General features: G+C 50.3%; 1 protein-coding gene across 4 annotated transcripts; it reads left to right on the top strand.

The window, feature by feature from the left end:
• The first annotated feature begins 2296 nt into the window (after positions 1–2296).
• On the top strand, positions 2297–15122 carry TBC1D21 (TBC1 domain family member 21). Of its 4 annotated transcripts, none has more exons than XM_019441515.2 (11): positions 2297–2494; positions 8772–8879; positions 9011–9114; positions 10345–10439; positions 10982–11092; positions 11203–11303; positions 12257–12353; positions 12731–12831; positions 13835–13951; positions 14542–14625; positions 14973–15122. In XM_019441515.2, exons 1-11 carry the CDS (start codon positions 2435–2437, stop codon positions 15003–15005), a joined length of 1011 nt encoding a protein of 336 aa, XP_019297060.1. In that variant the 5' UTR covers positions 2297–2434; the 3' UTR covers positions 15006–15122. The 4 variants fall into 4 exon arrangements, with proteins under 4 accessions (XP_019297060.1, XP_053744675.1, XP_019297061.1 ...); XM_053888700.1 differs by lacking the exon at positions 14973–15122 and adding an exon at positions 14773–14966; XM_019441516.2 differs by lacking the exon at positions 8772–8879.
• Positions 15123–15717: the final 595 nt, after the last annotated feature.

The following is a 15717-nucleotide window of genomic DNA, read 5'->3' as shown; positions in this document are numbered from 1 at the left end:
GAGCCCCCTCCTGAGTGGCCAAGCGGAAGTGGAAAGACTTCATGGCTTTCCCTAGGTGGGACCAAGATCACGTGGTTGGTTGGGCGGCATGGTCAGGAATTGAACCTGGGTTTTTCTGGCACCAAAGCCCATGGGCTTTCTTACTGCATGAGCCCTGCACTTCTGAGGATGAGAGGGTCTTCCCCCCGGCACCTTCCAAGCCTCACCACCACCCTCCTGCCTCACCGCTACACCCATCAGCCAGTGGACAACCAGATCCTCTGGAGAAAAGATGGGCTGCAAGGTTTGCTCCCTCCCAAGACTACTTTAATGCAAATTCTAGCTCTCTCCGCCCTTGGCCCATACTCCAGTACCAAGAATAATATTTGAAAAGCCTGGGATTCTTGTGCCCTGAAGAACCCCCAAGTACAGAAATGTAAAGCAGAAAAACTGAGCTCCCATCAAGGAGGGGGGGAAATGCATAAGAGAAAAAGTGATACAGGGGAATCTAAAGAATTTGGGGGATTATGTGAATAAATGGACACAGAAAGGAACCGTTCAGCCCTGGGGAAAAAAGATTGACACTTGTAAATCCCTTGTAAGTATCAGCAAAAAGAGTCCAAGGGATCAAAAACCCTTCCTGCTTCAGCTCAGTGTCCTGCAGTTCCATTGGAATATTAAGCCTCCACGTGGTTGTTCTGAGGCTTTTGTAATATGACCAAACTATCCGGGCTAATTTGGGCAAGGGTTATTACCTACAATTTACAGATGGGGAGCCAGAGGTGAAGGGAAGTTCAGTAGATGATCTGTGGCCATCACGTTCGTTTTAGAAACCACGTCGGATTTAGCGCACAGATTTTCCAACCCCCTGCCAGATCCCGAGCTTGTGGGAAAACGGCAGTCGCTTCTCAGTTGTCGACATCATTAATGTGGAGCAGCAGAGGCATAGATGATCCCAAATGGTGAGTAATGCTCACGCCATGCCTCCTGCTCTGGACGTTTGCTTTGGAAGCTTCTTGCAGGCGTCAGAATGGAGGCACCCGGCCGTGGGAGGCTGCCTCACCCTCATTCCACCCCTTGCCTGCTCAAAGCTGCCCACCCCCTCCTCCATGAAGACCTGGGGGCAGCAGATTAAGGGGAAGAGGCTATAATGCTTTGCTGGGCTGGCATGGCGTGGTGGAGGGAGGCAGAGAATAAGGTGTTTGATTTCAAAGGACCCCCGCGGTGCCACAAGCTAGCAGAACAGTAACCGAAAATGAGACAGCGAATTGTGTCCGCTCGAAGACTCCTGCGTGGCTGCCGATTCATTATGCTAATAAGGATGTGAGAGCCAGAGGTTGACGGTGTTCTGATTTCTCGGCTGGGGGACCCACGGCTCAGGAGGGGGGGAGGGACATCCAAATTTAAGGTCGGAGTCCGAATTCCATCTCCCAGCCCCCGATTCCAATTTAGTTGGTCTAATTACTGCTACCTCCTAATGACTATGGATGCTTTAGGGCCAGATGCCTTCAATGGCCTGGACCTGGGTAGGCATGCAAGCCATGCTTAAGGTCGAGAAATAGTGATGCTGAGCCAACCCCTCAGATTCATTCAAATACGGAGAACCTGCCAAGTGCCAGGCGGCAGAGATTGGCCCCGGGAGGAAAGCACAAAGGAAATCCGACATGGACCCTGGCCTGAGGAACCCAGGGTTGGAAGGGAGAGAAGACATGGAACAGAAACCTCTGCGATGCCTTCAGAGAGGACAAGGAGACGAGATCTAAGAGAGATCCATTCGTTCTTCCATTCAATTAAATCCTTCATTCAGTCGCGCAGGCCCCTGTCTGAAGTGCGCTGGATGTAACGATAGGAAAAACCGGTCTCTATCCCCAGAAGCTACCATTCAAATACTGACTCTGAGTCACCAGGGAGTTTTTCAAAACACAGTACGCCAGGTCCCCCACCCAGACCGCTGATTCTGAATCTCTGGAATTGACACGCAAGAAACCTGAAGCTCAGATTCTGGGTGTCATCCGGGTTTGGGTACTGATCTGTGGGATAACAAGGGAAGGGAACCCAGAGGAGGGACAGCCAGAGACAGGGAGAAAGGCTTCCTGGCCCACCTCTCCTAGGAAGCCTTCCCTGACCTGCCCAGCACATCGGTCTGCGCGTCCTGTGACCCCAACCTCCACACATCCTGTGTGTCCTGTGATTTTTCGGGCTGACTGGTCATCTTAGTTCCTGGATGTGCCTTACTTCTGAGGCTGAGTGCTCCCAGGTTCCAAGGTCACTGTGACGAGGGTTCCAGGGGCCTTGTGACACATGCTGGCTGGTTCTGTTCAGGCGTCAAGGAGGGGCCCAGTTCCCTCTGGGAATGCAACTCATCCCCCCAAAAGAAGACCGCCTTCCCCTGCATCAGTTAGGGCTCCAAGTGAGCTCTGGTCAAAAGCTGCTTTGAAGCCAGACCGCAGGGGCCATGACCACCCTCTCTCCTGAAAACAGCCTCTCTGCCAGGTGGTCAGCCTCCTTCATCCTGGTGCGTGTTCTTCATCAACTCCAAGTCCCTCCCTCCCCAACTTCTGGTTTGCATTAGGGCCACTTTCCCCTGCTGGGTGGGTAGGACTAGAACCCTGAGCTGGCCTGGAAGGTTGACGAGGGTAGGCTGTACCTTGATCTCACATCAGCACTAACCACAGGACTGAAAAACACAGGTCGTCTTTCTCCCTTTCACCCTTCTCTCTAAGCCAGTTACCTTTCCCTGTATGTGATATTCTAACTTTAATGAGTTTTGGGTTTGCAAGTTCAAACTTGTAGATGCTGATAAATTTTCCTTGGCGCTTTTGCCAACAATTTTGGTATGCTGCCACCAGGTGGCAGTAATGCTTTTGTTAGTAGGTGGTTTCAAGTCCACTTAATAAAATGTATCTATTCATTAAAAGGCAGCCTCAGTCATGAAAATTTTCCACACAGTGTATTTTTTAAAATCATAATAACTGATTATAATGACCTTAACCAGTCTTGAGTTTCGTTAATCATACGGATTAAGAGAATGATACATTAAAAAAAGCAGACCTGCAAAATGAGCACCTTTCTCCCTGAGTTGTATTTTATTTTTTTATATTCCTTTTTTTGTTCCAAGTTTTTGTTTTAAATTCTAGTTAGCTAACACATAGGGTAATATCGGTCTCTCCCTGAGTTTTAAATGTTATTGCTTTATTGCAGATTACTACCAGGTCTTGATTTGGATTTTCTTTATATCTCTATTCATTTCTCTGAATGTAGAGAGTGATAATTATAAAATAACAAACTGCCACATAGCCTTTATTATGTACAATGGCTGTTCTAAATGCTTTACTTAGAGTCCCTTATTCTCACCATAACCATAATAGGAGGTGTAGGATGCTATTGTCTTCATTTTATGAAAAAGTTGCAGCACAGAGACTAAGCAACTTGCCTAAAGTCACACTGTTGTGTAAAGTCACACTGTTAAGTGGCAGAGGTGGCATTCTACATCGGTGACTCTCCAAATGTGGTGCCCAGAACTGCAGCATCAGCATCAATGGGGAACTTGTAAGAAATGCAGACTCTTGATCCCCAGGTGACCTGAACCAAAAACTCTGGAGGTGAGGGCCAATGATCCGTGTTTTGACAAGCACTCCGGGGAGTGTGATCCGGAGCTAACTTTGGGAACCAGTGTTTTAAACCATTCATTTAATCGTTCTGCTATATGGATGATCCACCCCCACACCTGGGTTGCTAATAATCACCCAGGTAACTTTCAAGTTGCATATATGCTTCCCCCCACCCCAATTTTAACATTCCTTCCCTCCTTGGGCCACCCTGCTCTCCCCTGGGTGAGAATCACTGACATGATGAGCCACTCTTACTGTTGAGAGCGTGTCTTGTCCCTCAAGGGAACTGGAGTGGAAGCGGCTGGGAACCATAAGTAGCCTGTGACCCTTCCGAGGCCTACTGGGGGCTCTGTCCCTATGAGTTTTCAGAGCAACATGGCATCAGGAACCCTCCTGGAAAGTTTGCTTTATCCTCCAGTAGCTTTCGTATTTTGTAAGAATGCTAGAGAAAATCTTCAACCCAATGAAGCAGAATAGAAGGAGGGTGGGGAGATGTATGCCTACAGCCCGGGCCTCTGGCAGGAGGAGGATGTTAGAGAAACGGAGCCACTTAGGACTCCTACTTCTGGCCCCCCTCTCTAGAGGAAACGTGGCCAAGGTGTCCCCAGGTTTGCTGGTGGGGAGTTTTAACCTACTTAAGCACACCATGGGGGTGGGAGATTTTCACAACGGCTCCGTCTAGCAGTCCTCTTCCTAAGAGACCAGGAAAAAAAGCTACTGCAGAGCTAAAGGGTATCCAGCACCTCATGGACTATGTATCTCCCCTCCTGGATCACCAGGTAATTGTACCCAGATGGTGGTGCAGGGTGTTACCAGTAAGCGGAGCCGGGAATGGGCGAATGTGGGAGTAGGAAGATGAATTTGAGAGATTATTGAGTTGACAGTCTCTATTACTTCGAAGGACCCCAGATACAGATTCTGGTCTCTGATTTCCGGCATAGACAGGTGGTGTGAATATACTGGAGAAGAGAGGGAGGGGCCCTCTGTGTGGAAATTTTCCCTTTAGGCCTCTGCAGGTCAACAAGCTTCTTGTGTTTGTCCTTGGCTTGCTAGCAAATGTCTTAGATGTTCTTGTGGTTGGCCTGTAGTTTGTTTAAGTTTTGCCCACAGAAGTGGTGGACATAGAGAAATTGAGCTTCCTGGAAGGAGAAGTCAGCGACTTTTTCTTTTCTTTTTTCTTTTTTTAATGAGAGAGTGAGGGCGGGGGAGAGGGGCTAGAGAGAGAGAGAGAGAGAGAGAGAGAGAGAGAATCTTAAGCAGGCTCCGTGCTCAGCATGGAGACCTACGCAGGGCTCAATCCCACAACCCTAGGATCATGGCCTGAGCCAAAATCAAGAGTTGGACACTCAACTGACTGAGCCGCCCAGGCACCCCACAAGTCAGTGGCTTTTTGTAAGCAAATTCAGCCATGGCAAAGCAGGAGGATGGCCAATTGTTGCAGGTAGAGGTTTAGTAATATAAATTCACTGAGCACTCGGCAAACACCTTCTTGTGACATTTCTAATTATCTCTGCCTTATTGTGCTGATGCCATACCTCTTATTATGGTTTCTGTGCACATTACTTACTTTGCCACCCTTTCATCACATTTGACCCTTTTTTCATATCTTTGTTCATCATTTATTTTTTAATCTTTCTACGACATTAGATTTTAAGGTATGCCTTTTGTTAACAGCTTGTATCAGGTATCAGGTATGTATTTTCCATTCAAATGGAAAATCCTTGCTTTTTACTCTCCCTGGTAGCATGGGATTGGGGTTCAACTCCCTGATTCTTGCACCAAACAGCTCTGGATTCAAATCTCAGCCCCAATATTTACTGTATGACTTCAGATATACTAATCAACCCTCCTCCAGCCTCAATTCCCTGATCTGTAAAACAGTGTTATAACCACACCTACCTCACGGGTGGTTGCAAAGATTAAGTGATAAATATAAAGTGCTTAGAACAGTGCCTGGCACCTCATCAATGCTTCGTAGATGTTTACAACTAACCAGAGAATTTAATGCATTTATTTTCATAATTGATTTCTTTGGGTTTGTATCATTTTTTACATTTATGCTTTTCTTAATTCCTTGTTGTTTCCTGTATTACTTACTTTTATTTTTAAAGGGGATTAGAAGGGAAATGCCTTGTTCCTATAAATCTCTAATTTTTTGAGTAAAAAATAAAACAAACTCTTCTGACTCTATCCTTCAATCTAATAAAAAAATTAAATTTATAGTTAAAAATCTTCCTACAAAAAAATACCCTAGGCCTAGATGGCTTCATGGGTAAGTTATACCAAATATTGAAGAAAGAAATAATATCAATTCTATCCAAACTATTCTAAAAAATTTTTAAGTGAGAATACATCCCTGCTCATTCTATGAACCCAACATTACCCTGGTACCAAAATCAATGAAATTATAAGAGAAGAAACTTGTCTATATCAGGGCTGGTAAACTTTTTCTGCAGAGGTCTAGATAGTAAGTATGTTAGTCTTTGTGTATCAAATGTTTCCGTCACAACTACTTAACTCTGCTATTTTAGCATGAAAGCAGCCACAGACAATACATGAATGAATGGGCATGACTGTGTGCCAATAAAGCTTTATTTAAAAAAAAAAAAACAGGTTGCAGGCCATATTTGGTCCATGGGTTGTAGTTTACTGATTGTTGACCTCTATAATAAATCCCATGGAATCCCACAAAAGCCACTAGGACTAATAAGGGGGCAGAATACAAGATCAATATACAAAAATCCATTGTATTTCTATATATAGCAATGAATAGTTGGGAAGTTGAAAAACACCAACTTTTAAAATAACATCCCCCCCAAACCAAAATAGTTAGGGATAAATCTGACAAAATATACGAATAGCCTATATACCGAAAATTATGAAACAATGCTTAGAGACATTAAAGAAGATCTTAATAGAAGAAATATACCATGTTCATGGATCAGAAAGCTCAATATTATTATCATTGCTCCCCAAATTGACCTTTAAATTCAGCGCAATCCCCATCAAAATCATAGCTGTCTTTACTGTAGAAATTGACAAGTTGACTAAGATTTATATGGAAATGCATTGCTAAAGTCCATGCATTCCTTTTTATAATTAAGGATCCCAGGACACAGCCCAACTTTGCCTATTCCCTCCTGCTTCCTGCCACAGTTCATGCTGAGTGTTGCAGTCTGAGTACAGGTTTGGAGAACATGATGGCAGTTGGAGGGATGGAACCCTGGCTTTGGTCTGCCCAGACAACAGTGTCTGTGCACTTGGGACATGACATCAGGACAGACCCCGCTCCCCAAGGTTAGGCCATCTCCAATGAGGGTGGGATTTTTCTGATATCTTCTTGGGCCCACATGTCCTATTTTGGTTCAGAAGACAGAGCATGTTTGAGTTAAAAAAGGTGCTCAATCCATCCCTATCGAATGTGGAGTCGGTAGAAATTATCCCAAATCTGGGCCTGTGGGCTCTTATTGTTTCATTTCCAGTGCTGAAGGGATTTCTAATAGCTTGCCTCTCTCTCGTGATCAGAGGACCAGTAGCATCAGAAACCTCCTGGGGGCGGGGCGCCTGGGTGGCTCAGTCGGTTAAGCTTCGGACTTTGGCTCAGGTCATGATCTCGCGGTCCGTGAGTTCGAGCCCCGCGTCGGGCTCTGTGCTGACCGCTTGGAGCCTGGAGCCTGTTTCGGATTCTGTGTCTCCCTCTCTCTGACCCTCCCCCGTTCATGCTCTGTCTCTGTCTCAAAAATAAATAAATGTTAAAAAAAAAAATTAAAAAAAAAAAAAGAAATCTCCTGGGGGCTTGTTAGAAATGCATCACCCTGGGCCCCAACACCCGACCTTCTGAGTCAGAATCTGCATATTATGAAGATCCTCAGGTGACTCATATGCAAATTTGAATTTGAGTCACACATGTGCATATTCAGGTGTACTCAGGAAGTTGGGAGTGTATATATCAGGCAAGTCTAGTCACCTGCCAAGCTCTGTCCATTAACATGTCTTCATGTCTGCAGTGTGGCATTTCAAGACACGCTTCTCTCCAATAGAAGATTCCTGACAGGAGCTCTTACCTCCTGGTTACTGTCTTATGAGCATTTTTAATTACTTTGCATGCAGCACACTCTTTTCCCCCCATATCACACACACACGCGCGCGCGCGCACACACACACACATGCACACACGCACACACACACACACACACACACACATCTCTTATGTAAACCAGAAACCACTCCTTATGATGAATTGTTTTACTCTTCCAAGAAAGGCAAAATGGAGCCCATGGGTGTGTTTAATTTGTGCTTATTTTATATTTTTCCATTGTCAAAGCAGTAGACATTGTTGCAGAAAAGTTCAAAAATACAAGAAAAAGGAAAAAAATTATGTAGAATCCTATTTCTCGAAGACAATCACTCTTGCTTTTAGTGGGGATTTTTGGTATTGGTGGGGCTTTCTTTTCAGTTTTTTTTCTACCAGAATCTTAATCAGGTTAATTCACTCTATATTAGAGTATATGAGGTGTAGTTTTTATAATATATGACATAGGTATACAAGGAGGATAGCACATAGAGAAGATAGAGGATAGATACGGAATGTGTAATTTTGTATTCTGCTTTTTCTGTTAACATTTAAATTTTTCCAGATTATTATTCATTCCCTGTCAGCATCATTTTTTTTATGCCTCACAATATTCCATTGAGTATATAAACTATAGTTTATTTAACTATTCCCTTATTGCATAATGTTTAGAGCACGTGCGTTTTTCATTTTGGTAAGTAATGTGCAATGAAAATTATTGTGCTTTCAGCATTTTTGTATAACTTTGCAGTAATTTCTTCAGGATAGATTTCCAGAAGTGAGTCAGAGACTGGGAACTTGACTCATATTACAAACTCCAGAGTATAACATTGAAAAAAGCACACTTAGGGACACTTGGCTGGCTCAGTTGTTTGAGCATCCGACTTCGGCTCGGGTCATGATCTCATGGTTCGTGAGTTTGAGCCCCACCTTGGGCTCGCTGCTGTTAGTACAGAGCCCGCTTCAGATCCTCTGTCCCCCTCTCTTTGCCCCTTCCCTGCTTACACGCTCTCAGAAATAAATAAAACATTAAAAGAAAGGGGAAAAAAGCACACTTAAAAGAAAAGCCAAAGCTTCTTAACTAAGGCTGAAGTGATTGTCCTTGCCAGGTGAAGAGAAAACCACCCATTGACAAGACGGAATGGGATGCCTTCTTTGATGAGAACGGTCTGTTGGCCAAATCACGAGACTCCATTTGTGTTAACATCCTGGAAAGGGTACAATCCCCAAGGCCTTGCCCTGGCACTGGGGGGCATGGGTGGGCAAGAGGGCAGGCAGGTGTTCGGAGAGGCCCTTTCAGCAGGCACCCCAAGGGCCTGTGACCTCTCACCTCTCACCCACACCTCAGGGTCTGCACCCCTTCGTGAGGACAGAAGCCTGGAAGTTCCTCACGGGCTACTACTCATGGCAGAGTTCCCAGGATGAGCGGCTCACGGTGGACAGCACAAGGAGGTAGAACATTCCAGATCCTGTCAGGGGAGGGTGGATGGCAGTGCAGGTGGGATGGAGTGCCCACCCCAGCCTGGCAAGTTCAGTCTTCTTCCCTCCGATGGATTTCTTATTCTGAGAGACAAAACCCCCACGTGCTCCCGACCCAGGGCCTGAACACGGGAGGTGCCAGCACATTCCCACCCAGCTCCATTTAGCAGCCCACACACTGCCCTGCATGGGCTTCACTCCAGCAACTCCTCTGGCCCACCACCATCCCATCCCATCCTTCCCTAGAGCCTGTGAGCCTCTCTGAGCTGAAGATTCACACACAAGAGGCCAGTGGAGAATGATCCAGGGCCGTAGGGGAACTGAGGCTCCACCTGGAATGCTCTATTCCTGACAGCCCTGACAAGGCCCGTATTAGTTTCCTGAGGCTGCTGAAACAAGGCACCACAAACCGGGGGCTTTGCAACAGCAGAAATGTATTTTCTCGGTTCCAGAGGTCGGAGGCCCAAAAGCAAGGTGCCAGCACAGCCACGTTCCCTGATGTCTCCAGGGGACAACCCTTCCATGCCTCCTCCTGCTGACTCTGGGTGTTCTTCCAGTCTCTGCCTCCATGGTCGCATGGCCTACTCGCCTTCTCTCTGTCTCTCCTTTGTGTGTTTCTGTGTGTCCTTGGAAGGACGCTCATCATTGGATTTAGGGTCCACCTGGATAATCTAGATTGATCTCATCTCGAGATCCTTAATTACATCTGCAAAGGCCCTTTTAAAAATAAGTTCATAAGCACAAGTTTCGGTGGCTAAGGCGTAGACATATCTTTTGGAGGGCCACCATTCAGCCTCCCACGTGCCCTGAGCACGTTCTGGTAATGGACACTAGACACTGCCTCATCCAATCCTTCCGATTCTAAGGCGGAAGTGCCAGTATTCTCCCCATTCTACAGAGGAGGAAACTGAGGCTTAGGTATAGTGATGTCCACAAGGCCTGACCCTAGTTGCAAACACCCAGTTATTAATTTGTGGAGCCAGGATTCAGGAGCAGCCATGGGACCCCAGAGCCACAAGATCGAACCTGCCTCCGTGCTGCCCTCCAGGAGCACATTAGAGTGTGGTTAGGGCTGGCACCGGTGGGGATGAGAGGGGGCATCACAGCGAGAGGGTGCAGCCTCCTGGAGAGTGCTCCGCAGAGTTCCCTTGATTTGCCAGGAGGGGGAGGCTGCCTCTTTCAGCCTCAGCTCTGTCTTCACAGGAAGAACTACGAGGCCTTATGTGAGATGTACGAAAAGATTCAGCCCCTTCTGGAAAACCTGCACCGGAACTTTATGAAGACTCGGAATAACATTGGTGAGCGGAGTTGGGTGGGCAGGGCGGGGTGGAGGGGGGGCTTGAAGCCATGCCTGCCCCCTCCTCAGTCATGTCCAGGGGCCGATGGGTCCCCTGGTTCCTGGGAGCTGCCTCCACAGGGGCCTGGAATTTTGCTGGGTAAACCTTGGTTAGCCCATCCCCCATCTCTGCTGGGGGCCCCTAGATGCCCAGCACCATTTTCCCCCCGGGGTGATTCCTATTCCTGCCACTTCGCCTTCATCTCTCCCCTTTGGGCCTTGAACTAGGCTAGATTTCAGTTGGACAGAACCGGTGGGGTGGGATGGGGGGACATTCCTGGCAGAGGGTACAGCCTCGTCAAAGATTTGGAGGTGGGGACACGGCCGAACAGCTCAGGGTATGGTGAGGGGTAGAGCCTCATGGGCAGATGTAGGCCGATGTACTTTTCACAGCCCCCTCCCCAGGGTGCCTTGGGTCTTACCCTTTGGGGGAATGAACTCATTCATGGCCCCCCTGCTGGAGGTGATCTGGTGCCCCCTACCTGTCTCTTTTCCGCAACCTAGCATATGACATTCAGAAACTCTATGACAAAGACCACCTAGGCAACGTCCTTATCGACAAGAAGAGACTGGAGAAAATCCTGCTCCTGAGTTATGTCTGCAATACCCAGGCAGGTGGGCCACGGGGCTGGGCCTCCCCGCAGCCCCCTTTTCTCACTTCCTTCCTGGAATCCCTTCCCTGCCCCCACCCAGCCCCTCCTCACTGCCCTCCCCCTCCACCCCAGAGTATCAGCAGGGTTTCCACGAGATGGTGATGCTTTTCCAGCTGATGGTGGAACATGACCATGAGACCTTCTGGCTTTTCCAGTTCTTCCTGCAGAAAACGGTGAGGGCTGGGCCTGAGTTCAGGGACCACCTCCCTACCACTCCCCAAATAACCCCTTGAGGTCAGACAGGCATTGGCAGCCCGGCCGTTTCCTTCAGCCCTGAAACAGCCCTCAGGGTCCCAGAGGAGCCTGGACAGGCAACACTAACACCAGTGAGGTTTTGGGGGACAGTGCTGTGTGTGTTGTAGGCATCAGAGTTGAGGAGATGGCTAGAAAGGTGCTCTGGGTCCAGCTCTCCCCAAACTTTGAAAGAGTGTAACTGGCCAGTCCCAGTGAAAGCTTCCTCTCCTGGCATTGCCCTCCCCAAACATGGCTCTGCTCCCACAAATCCTCCATGGCTCCCCATCGCCTCCAGAATAAAATCCAATAACCTTGGCCAGGCAGTCAAGGACGATCTTTGCCCTTGTCTCTCGCTGCCCCCTTCACACGCCCTGCACTTCAGGCACAGCAGGGGACCCGGTACTCCCCAGATGTACCCCACAATGACCACGTTGAGGGCTTTTAAAGTTGCTGCTCCCTGGAACATCCTCCCTGGAAAACCTTTCCTTATGATCTGTGAGAGGCTGTTCAGCATCTACCCTCACCCCTCTCTCCATCCCTGCAGCAAGGTGCTCACTGCTCTTTCCTTGTCCCAATTGGTTCTGACCCACAGCATGTGTGTAGAGGCAGAACTGGATGCATTGCACGTGAGCCACATCTGGAACATCCCTGCATCCCCACCACACACACACACAGGTACATCCACATGTGCAAACAAACACCCCTACAGACACAGATCACATAGACACGCCCAGACCCAGGCATCCAGGCTCATCCAGAGGCATGAGCCCAGCCTGGAGCCAGCCCCGCGCAGGGCCGCCAGAACCAAGATGCTGTGAAGCAGGGCTGGCTCTTCCGGTGCCCCCACACGGAGAGAGGTGCCGTTTCCCTCCCTCCCACCCATCTTTCTCAGGAGCACAGCTGTGTCATCAACATCGGAGTGGGCAAGAATCTAGACATGCTCAACGACCTGATCGACTTCTTGGACCCCGTGTTTGCTGAGCACCTAAGTGAGTGGACCCTCCACCTCCTGCAACAGTACGTCGCCCCCCCCCCCCCACCCACCAGGGCAGGCATGAGGGGGCACCAGGACCCAGCCCCAGGCAGCCGGGCCCACTCATGGTGGGCGGGAGCGGGTCATTTGGTCTTCCCTCCAGGCCCTGGGAGCACGGTTCACCCGGATGGCCTTGGCATCCGGACAGTTGAAAATTCACCCCAAACAGTCTCCAAAGGCGGTTGGAACAGTGAGGGCCAGGCATTTTGTGCTTCCCCAGCGTGTTGGCGTGCTGTCGTTTCGCCCTCTGTGTGCCTTTGCTCTGTCACGTGAGCTGTCCCTGTGTTCTCCGACCACGGCCTCTGGGCTGACGCCCCTGTCTCTTCTGCACAGGAGGGAAGGGTGCCGGGACCGTGCGGTCCCTCTTCCCCTGGTTCTGCTTCTGCTTCCAGCGTGCCTTCAAGTCCTTCGAAGATGTCTGGAGGCTGTGGGAGGTGAGGCCTCCTTGGACAGAAGGGCTAGGCCCCACCCCTCCAGCATGCAGCGGGCAGCCCTTTCCCTCACCTCCCCTTTATTGCTGGCCCGGGATGGACTTCGGCAGCTTGGGGTTTACTGGGCCAGCAACCCTGCTCCCGCCTCATGGGAGGAAGCTGGGACATCAGCTGGTCCATCTGTTCATCCAGGCCCACCAGCACCTCCTGGAGGGCAATCAGGGTGGAAGGAGGGGCCTCTGGCCAGTGTTGGGGGTGGAGGGAGCCTGGCCTGCTTTCCCGCCACCCTGCCCAGGTGGGCCGCCTTCTGCTTTGCTTCCCCAGCTGCCCCTTCCTCTGCCTTCCCCTCCATCTGAGTGCTGTTTCCCTACTGGCCCCTCACTCCTGGAGAAGGAGGGCCCCCCCACCAAAGGGCAGGTCAAAGGTGCAGTTCTCTGCTCCGAGGCCCTTGGGCCATCAGCAGATGAAGCTCCCTGGGAATGGACCCACCACCCACTTTCTGCCCTGCCCAGCCCAGCCCAGTCCTCAGCCTGGCATTCAGTGCCCCCCCGAGTCAACTCCCACCTGCCTTATCCCTCCCTCACGGCCTGCTGGTCTCCATGCCCAAGTCCATGGCCACCCCCAGACCTCTGCTGACACCTCTGGATCGTTGACTTGTCATCAACCGTTGCTTTGCCAAAGCTCCACTCAAATGCTACAGACAGTCACCGGGTCATTCCCTCACCCTCTCCTCCCTCCCTCCCTCCCTCCCTCCCTTCCTCTTCCCCTCCTTCCCTCTCTCATCCTCTCCTCCTCTTCCTTCCCCCTAGCTAATGAATTCCCTGAAGCCTTTTTCTCCAAGCCTGCAGTAGCCTCAGGACCCCCGAGGTAGCACTTGAGGGAATGAGGGAGTCAGTAGTGAGGCCCAGGAACGGCTGACCCCGGGCGGGTGCCTAGTCAGCGGGTGGCTCACCATCCTCCGGAGACTGCTGCGGGGCCCAGGCTGACACTCACCGGCCACCTGCAGGTTCTGCTGACGGGGAAGCCCTGTAGGAACTTCCAGGTGCTGGTGGCCTACAGCATGCTGCAGATGGTGCGCGAGCAGGTGCTACAGGAGAGCATGACCAGGGATGACATCATCCTGGTGAGCGCACCCGCCCTGGGGCCAGGCCAGCCCTTCGCCCCTGGCAGGAATCTGTCATGTCCTGAGCACTGCGCTGGTGCTTCTGTAGAGCAGCTCCTTTAAGCCTCACGACAAGGCTGATGCAGTGGGACATAACCATCCCCAGCACCCCTGTTTAGCACAGGAAGAACCCGAGGCCTTGAATGTCTCTTACTGTCCGCGCTCGCTGCCTCACAGTTAATCCCTTAGCCCTAGGGTCCTCCTGCGGCAAAAGACAGAGAGTTTTCTGGCATTTCAAAAAAGCAGCTGAGGTCTACGTTCAACACGCTCTAGGGTGGCAGCCCGATTATAAAACGGGTCCTCCTTAGAAGCCCCCGCATCACTCAGTGGAACCCTGGTACTCCCTAGAGCCCAGCAGGAAAGCTACATTTACCATCTCCCCCACATATCAAGTTCCAGTGGTGAAATATCAGGCACTGTGCTGGGCTGGTTGGAGAGAGATCAGGTGGCTCCAGTGACTGCCATGGGCAGCCGCCTTGTCCCTTGAAGCGGGAGGCAGCCGCCTGTGCCCAAGGAGACCTGCTTCGTCCCAGCTTCCTCTCTCTGCACAGGCCTGCAACAACCTCATTGACCTTGATGCTGATGTGCTGATCTCTGCTGCCTGCTTGATTTACGCTGAGCTCATCCAAAGAGATGTAAGTTGCCCCGATTATTTGTCTTCCTCCTCTTCCTCCTCCAAGAAGCCTTCTCTGATTTCCCAAGCCCAGCCCAAGCACCCGGCAGGCATATTCGGCTTCAGAGACACAGTTTGTGTCTGGTTCTTTGCTGCTTTCCATCTGCAGCTCCTGCCTCCCCAAGGAGACTGCACTGCCCGAGGACACGGCCCTCGCCCCTGGTTCCCTGTGTCCCTCCCAGTGGATCAGGCACAGTACTGAGCACCCAGGGGTTCTGTAGAATGTCACTAGCTGGACAAACGTGAAGAATGAGCTCAACAGAACAATTTCTGTCCACCTCAATCTGCCAGAACCCTCCTCTTCCCCAGGCTCCTCAGCCGTTAAAGGATTTCTTTCTCTGAAGACTCTCATGATGGACAGATGCCCTCAAAGGACAGAAGGAAGGTGGTGCTTCAGCCATGAAGTCTGACGGGGCGTTAGGGTGAGAGTGTAGGTAATACAACTACAATAGAAACAGGCTCTGGACTCACAGTTTGTGGTGGGCAGTGTATCTCCTGGCGACACCTGACGGCAGAGAGGATTGTCTGATAAGAAGAGAGGCCTGGGGGGCGAGAAGGGCCATCACGAGCTGGAGAGAGGGCAGGCCCACTAGGGAGACCTTTCGGGTCACAACTCTTCCACAGCTGAGGGCTTTCCAAGGCTACGGTGGTTCCACACTCGGACGCAAATGGGTAAGGATGTGACTTTGAGAGCCTCCCTGCCTCCTGTGGAAGACAAACTGAACGTGTCTAATAGGCCTGATCAATCCCCGAGACCAGGTCCCGAGAGGAAGGCCTGACCACACGGCTCTGCACGCACGACCCGCGTCTTCCCCCTTCCTCCCAACACGGCGGCCACACATTAAGGTGTTTTTCCAGGGCTTTCCCCGGTTGTCTGAGGAAGGACACAGCCCAAGTCTCTGGCTAGCAGGCCATTCCCCAGGACAGGCCATTCCCCTTCTGGGTTCAAAGCCTCCCGGTCACGCGGTCCCTTCTCAGCCTGGAATGCATCCGCAAACCAAACTCTTTTCTTCAGCCTCACTCAGTTTCTCCAGAGAACTGTCCCCTGGCCCAG

This window comes from Panthera pardus, unplaced genomic scaffold (genome assembly GCF_024362965.1).
Source record: "Panthera pardus isolate Hobbes unplaced genomic scaffold, ASM2436296v1 HiC_scaffold_24, whole genome shotgun sequence".
In the NCBI taxonomy this organism is placed as follows: domain Eukaryota; kingdom Metazoa; phylum Chordata; class Mammalia; order Carnivora; family Felidae; genus Panthera; species Panthera pardus.
The sequence above is the reverse complement of the archived record's forward strand: the minus strand, read 5'-3'. Positions and strand labels throughout refer to the sequence as shown.